The sequence below is a fragment of the Atheta coriaria genome, unplaced genomic scaffold, assembly GCF_025399875.1.
Source record: "Atheta coriaria isolate IRGN ID8LTWV9N9 unplaced genomic scaffold, Caltech_Dcor_3.1 hic_scaffold_1_pilon, whole genome shotgun sequence".
In the NCBI taxonomy this organism is placed as follows: Eukaryota; Metazoa; Arthropoda; class Insecta; order Coleoptera; family Staphylinidae; genus Dalotia; species Dalotia coriaria.
This window is the reverse complement of record NW_027045443.1, coordinates 956,119-962,078: the sequence shown is the minus strand read 5'-3', so window position 1 is coordinate 962,078 and position 5,960 is coordinate 956,119. Positions and strand designations below refer to the sequence as shown.

The following is a 5,960-nucleotide window of genomic DNA, read 5'->3' as shown; positions in this document are numbered from 1 at the left end:
GTTCGGGTCGGTTTGGGAGCCGCTCTCGGCGGCACACACCGAACACGCCGCGGTGGTGGTGGGGGGGGGGGCCCGGCGGGGCACGGTCGTGCCGCCGCCGTCGGGGCGTGCGCCGTGCGTCCCCGAAGAGCGAGGAAGCCGAAGCGCGGCATCTAACCGCCTCGGACTTCCCAAAAAAGTCGATAACGCGGCTGATACGCGCGGCGGCGGGCGGCCCACCTTCATGACCAATTTCTTACGGCCCCCCAAACGGCCCATGAGCGCCATCTACAGCGCGCGCCGAAGGACGCGTCTCGTGTTGCCCATCCAATTAAAGGTAATTTAATCCGTGAAAACGGACGCGCGTGTATGTTGACTCAGGGACAACGCAAGTATTTATCATTTTAATGCGCTGTTTGACACTCATTACACTATTGATCAAACAAACAAACACGCAAATCGCTGTGGTGAATCAAGTAACCAATATTTTCAAACACTTGACTGCGCATGCGCAGCACTCTTTTTCGAATCAACATGGTGAAGTGAATTAAAAACTCGTCGTGTACGAAGTCAATTAAAATTGAATTATTGTGCTTGGCAAGTTTCCAATCGCGTTGTCTTCGTTTCAGTTTCCACGCACTTGCGCGCACCTACGCCGCTGCATCGATGACGAGAGAAAGTGAACCGACCCGACCGGACAGCAGGCGGCAGTCGAAGTAGTGTAGTGGCGTGTTTCGCTCGAGTGCGAGCAGTGCGAGTGCGGCGGAGTGCGCGCTGGAACTCGTTCAAGCGTCGCGAACGCAAAGCGTCCAGAGACAGTGTCCTGCGTGTCCCTGCAGCCGCTGCCAGCAGCATCACCCGCATCGTGTAAGAATCTCATTTTACTTTCCACTACTCAGTATTCCGTACAGATTGCATGCACATTTGCCGACTCAGCAGGAATTACAATCAAAACATTTGTGACTCATGCACGCTGATGCCATATGCGAATGCAAACAACGGTTATCAATGTTTGGCGTGTTTTTCAGTATAAGTATCACAAATCCGCATAAGATTCATGCATGTTTTTGTTGGTTTTGTGAAATATATTGCGATGTTGGTTTCTGATCGATTCCTGCGGCGTTTGTTTGTTTTTCGTTGTTTTTATCGACGACATAACCTCGACGCGCGACACTGCAAGTCTTTGCATCGCATCTGTTGCGTTTTCTGTGGATGATTCGATGATTTTCGGGCGTATTAACAAGAAAATTAATTCAGTGTGTTTGGTTTTAGAAAAATGTCGGTTAACGAGGCTGTCTACCAGCCGACGACAGTCACCTACGAGTCGGAGCATGAACACCACCCGCCCCAGCAGAGATGGTCGCATAGACCCATCAGTTATATCGCAGCGACTGTTTCGCAGGCTGCTCGGCGTCCCTGCGGCATCTCCTGCGTGCCTTTACGCAGTGTACTTCCCACTGTATATCTCACATCAGCAATTGCTTCATTCACAATTGGGTAATGATCAAATTTTTGATATTAAATGTGATTTACTTATAAATATTTTGTTTTTAGATTAACTATGTTCATGCAAGGATTAATCGGTTATATTGATATGCCGCCTGCAGCCTCTGAGACATTCTACCTCTCAATGGCAATCATCGGTGCTTTGGTATTCGGCGTCGGGTTTGTTTTCGTGGTGCTGTTCTTGCGCATGAATCGCAACTGGTGTTATCGCGCTGGAAAGGATCATCTGGACGGAGGTGGCGCACAAGCGCTCACCGTGAATCCATCAACGGATCTGCTGGTCGCCGCGCAGTATGCTCCTGTCTCTGAAGTTACTTATCAGCCGCCCAATGAAGAAAGCGAACAGAGCAAACTCATGCCGCAGGAAAATAAAGACATCACGTGCGTTTTTTTGCTGAAAATTTGTCATTTTTAAGGTTATGATTAAATTTTATTGTTTTTTTTTTCTTTTTCAGCGATGAAACAGATCGTATGTTGGAGACTGACCCGCGCATTGTCCTGCGCCCACTGCATCAGCAAAACATGCACGAGGAGACATAACTCCTCGCTTCGCATATTTATTTTTGCATATTTATACTTCACCTTAGTCCGTAAATTGTTTGTGTTCGAAATTACCATTTTGCGATCATTGCTTTGCTGGACGACTCTGATAGGATGCGGGTAAGTAAAACTTCAACAAAACCCAAAAAAAATGAACGGAAACATTTCACAAACATGCGACAGCTTTAATTAGTAGGGACGTGCTTTCTCTGGGTAGCGCTCGTCGATAAAAAAAATGGCACTAAATTATTTGTACGGAACATCACGCGCGCGCGTAGTACAACCAACACGGCAAACAAAAGACATGTATTTTTTATATGGCACTTACTAAATATGTACTTAAGTCGATTTGATCTTGGATGTTAATGTGATACGGGTGGACTCGAATGCTGGAATTGTAGAAAAGATGGCGGCGCAGGAATCTCAAACGCATGCGCATTTTGGAGCATATGCTCTTCGCCACGTATTTTTGTAAAATTTCCACTTGCAATTCGCGTATACATTTTGTACGCGACTTGTGCGGCGTCTATATTTTTTTAATTTGATATCTACAACATGTATTTGCTATTATTTTTTTTGATGTTAAGTATCAGGTTTACTTACTGCACTGAGATTTTCTAATAAATATCAAGTTTAAAATGAATCCGCACGCTAAATATCATTAAAACGCGCATTTATTTATACAAAAGTAATAAAAAAAATAAACAATATTCTTTGTAAAGGTAAAATAACCTGAAATTCTCAAAAAATACTTGTAGAAAAAAGTAAATGTCAGTCATTTAGAAGCCATCACTGTAGCGTGATCGTGGAGGTCGTGCAGTACCCTCCATACGACGCCGCTCCATGTATCTCTCATGCTTCACAACATATCTGTGTAACTCAGCAGGAATAATCTGCTCAGCCTTCTCCAGTATTTTAATCAGCGCCTTTGCGTGTTTGCTGTCTTTGAAGCACATGAACGTCACGGATTTACCGGTCTTGCCAGCCCTGCCTGTGCGTCCAATACGATGCACGTATTCTTCAATATCACGTGGGAAATCCAGATTGATCACATGCGTCAAATCGGGGATATCAATCCCGCGCGAGGCGACATCCGTCGCGATCAGGTACTGCGTCTCGCCGTTCTTGATCACTTCAAGCGCGAGCTCGCGATCGGATTGGTCCATATCCCCGCGTAAGCAATATGCGAACACATCGTTCATTGCCAGTTCGGTGGAAATGTAAGTGGCACGTGCTTTAGTTGAGCAGAACACCACCACCTTTAAATTGGGCTGGTTCTTGTGACATCTAGCAAAGTCCAAGAGCAGCACTAGTTTTTCTTCCGCGTCGTCATCATTCAGGAAGACAAACGACTGCGCGATGGTTGCGACGGCTGTCAGGTCCAATGTGCCGACGATTACCTGCAGAGGGTTCTTCATGTAACTGTTGGCGAGTCTGCGTACGCCATCCGGCCATGTTGCGCTCGTCATTATGGTCTGACGATCCGGACGGATTTTATACATGGTGCGGCGGATGACTGCTTCAAAACCAGCGTCCAGCATGCGATCAGCTTCGTCGAGAACAACGTAAGTTACAGAGGTAATATCAATATGGCCGGCTGTGACGAGATCATCCAGTCTTCCTGGTGTGGCAATGATAATGTTACAACCTTGTTTGATTTGTCGGATTTGATCGTTGCGATCAGCGCCACCATAAACCACAACCCTACAAAAAAAAAAGAAAAAAAAACATTAATATGAATTATTTTATGTGTTTTTTTTAAATTTTACTTACGAATTGATGTTGCAACACTTAAATTTCAACACCTCTTCATTAATCTGCAGAGCTAATTCTCTAGTCGGTGCCATGATGAGGATACTCGCCCCAGGGACTCTTCTCTGTCGTGGTTGGCTCATGAGATGCGCATAAGCAGGAAGTAGGAAGGCAAGAGTCTTCCCCGAGCCGGTTTGTGCAACGCCAATGATGTCGTGTCCTTTGAGAATCAACGGCCATGCTTGCGCTTGAATCGGCGAAGGTTTTGAAGAAGCCGGTGTTCAATAGCAGCTGGCGAATGTCAGGCCAATTGATGAAGGCGTATTCAAAAGCGGGGATTGGGTTCAGGAAGACTACTTCTTCAGCAGGCTCAGGGGCACCTGGCGGTATCTGAACAGTGATCCCGTTGTTTTCTTCACGAAACTTTTCGACTTCATGCGGAGTCATATTCGCCACAGCAGGGTGTTCTTTGTATAAATCTTTGGTGATTGGTGGGTATTTCGCCCATTTTTCAGCTGCGACTCTGTCGCTTTCGGCTAACATTGCTTTGTAGTCGACTTTAGACCATTCCTCGGCTGCTTTGATGCGCTGATCCTCTATCCACTTGCGAGCCGCTTCTCCTTCGAGGATAAGCAGCGGCTCAGCGGGTGTTTGCGGTTTTTTTGTGTTTGCATTGTGGTTGTTATATCTTGGGCGTGCTCCACCTCTACCTCCGCCAAAGCCTCTAGCGCCACTATTGGCACCTCCACCTTTTTCTCTCCAGTTGTAATCTCTTCTCTTGGTCCAGCCAGAAGTGTCTGATTTGTTGATGGACATCTTTTTGACACTACTAGCCAGGTTCCAACCGTCATCATCAGCTTCATCTGTGGTGTTGTCTGCATTGGCACTGCTGCCATTTTGGGCCACAGCTGCAAATTGAGCTTTCATCTGTTCCTCAAACTGGATGGCATCATCCCAGTTGTTGTCCTCACACCATCCATCATCATTGTCTATGTGATACAGACAAAATAATGTAACTAATGCGCTATATTCTACACAAGTCTTACCTTTCTCAGGCTGTTTTGGTGCATTTCCATGCGGTTGTGCTTGGTATGCCATTGGAAATCTTATTTATCTGAATCTAAATATTTCGCGTGCTGTTTTTTGTTGCAATTATTAATTGGCAAACAGTCAAGTGTTGTCAGTTGTGTTGTCAGATGGACAGATCAACTTTTATTTCGCGAATGCTGTAAAATTTCTAATGAATAGCTAAAATGTGCCGCAATTCGCGATTTACCACCTTCAACGCGTGCAGTTTTTCTTGAACTGTACTTTTCGTTCACTTTCTAGGGTTAGAATCGTCTCGCTAACAAAATATTATTAAATTCTTTTCAAATCAGAATTACTGTTGGTATAAATTGTGATAAGAATTAGTTTTGTTGTAATCTTGTTTCATTAACGGAAATTTTGACGTTATCATTGAGTGTGATTTAAATTTGAAGCTTATTTGTGGACTGCAGCGCCACGAGTGATTTCCGGTGTGATTTTGTGAACTAAATTCAAAGTTTCATGCGACTACAGCGCCAGAGGCGGTCGGGCCTTGTTATTTGCGAACTACGCCGCCATTCCTTTTTGAGTTTTCATCACGTCCAGTTCGCTTTTGACTCTTGTAACATAATTACATTTCCAAATTAAAATAGAATAGTCTAATTAGTTTACCAACAAGACTCATCGTGCTTACTATCTCATGATCGTGCTGTATGTGTTCTGATATGAGCGGTAAGTTATTTATTCGTTTTTTATGCGCATTTAAAAGATGCCGTAATGGCTTTGCTTTTGAGCTTTGGTTTGAGCTTTGAGAAAGTAATAGTCATTCTCTAACTAACATTTTGCATATCTAGTTTATTTATAAATGTACAGAACAAGTAATAATGTAGAACTAGAGTTTCTTGACATTGAAATATTTGCTGCGGTTTTGAGTTTCTGCTCGCGACTGCAGCGCCACCATGGGGTGATGTTTATTTTTTATGAACTAAAATGCTAGTTCTTGTGTACACTCCTGCTAGCAACTGCAGCACCAGTGGCTGTGTTGTATTCATTTTTTGCGAAGTACACCGCCATACGCTCATAAGCGCTCTCCACGATCAGATAACTTTCGACTTCAACTTCTTTACATTCAAACGTGAAAACAAGCATAGTTAATT

General features: G+C 44.4%; 2 protein-coding genes across 2 annotated transcripts; one reads left to right on the top strand and one right to left on the bottom strand.

Annotated features, from left to right (window-relative positions):
* Nucleotides 1-613: 613 nt before the first annotated feature.
* On the top strand, nt 614-2,668 carry LOC135804064 (uncharacterized). The gene is made up of 4 exons (XM_065317827.1): nt 614-846; nt 1,252-1,476; nt 1,534-1,866; nt 1,941-2,668. The coding sequence occupies exons 2-4, from the start codon at nt 1,256-1,258 to the stop codon at nt 2,023-2,025; spliced, it is 639 nt and encodes a 212-aa protein (XP_065173899.1). The 5' UTR covers nt 614-846; nt 1,252-1,255; the 3' UTR covers nt 2,026-2,668.
* A 13-nt stretch (nt 2,669-2,681) lies between these two features.
* LOC135793438 (uncharacterized) lies at nt 2,682-4,875 on the bottom strand. The gene is made up of 4 exons (XM_065304407.1): nt 4,824-4,875; nt 4,135-4,766; nt 3,799-4,058; nt 2,682-3,729 (listed from the first exon to the last, which is right to left on the bottom strand). Exons 1-4 carry the CDS (start codon nt 4,873-4,875, stop codon nt 2,805-2,807), a joined length of 1,869 nt encoding a protein of 622 aa, XP_065160479.1. The 3' UTR covers nt 2,682-2,804.
* Between the last annotated feature and the right edge of the window lie 1,085 nt (nt 4,876-5,960).

Coding starts and splice junctions, on each gene's coding strand:
- LOC135804064 (XM_065317827.1), top strand. CDS start 1,256: ATGTCGGTTAACGAGGCTGTCTACCAGCCGACGACAGTCACCTACGAG. Junction 1,477..1,533: donor ATTGCTTCATTCACAATTGG/GTAATGATCAAA, acceptor TTTTGTTTTTAG/ATTAACTATGTTCATGCAAG. Junction 1,867..1,940: donor CAGGAAAATAAAGACATCAC/GTGCGTTTTTTT, acceptor TTTCTTTTTCAG/CGATGAAACAGATCGTATGT.
- LOC135793438 (XM_065304407.1), bottom strand. CDS start 4,875: ATGGCATACCAAGCACAACCGCATGGAAATGCACCAAAACAGCCTGAG. Junction 4,767..4,823: donor ACCAAAACAGCCTGAGAAAG/GTAAGACTTGTG, acceptor TGTATCACATAG/ACAATGATGATGGATGGTGT. Junction 4,059..4,134: donor CCCCTGAGCCTGCTGAAGAA/GTAGTCTTCCTG, acceptor AGCTGCTATTGA/ACACCGGCTTCTTCAAAACC.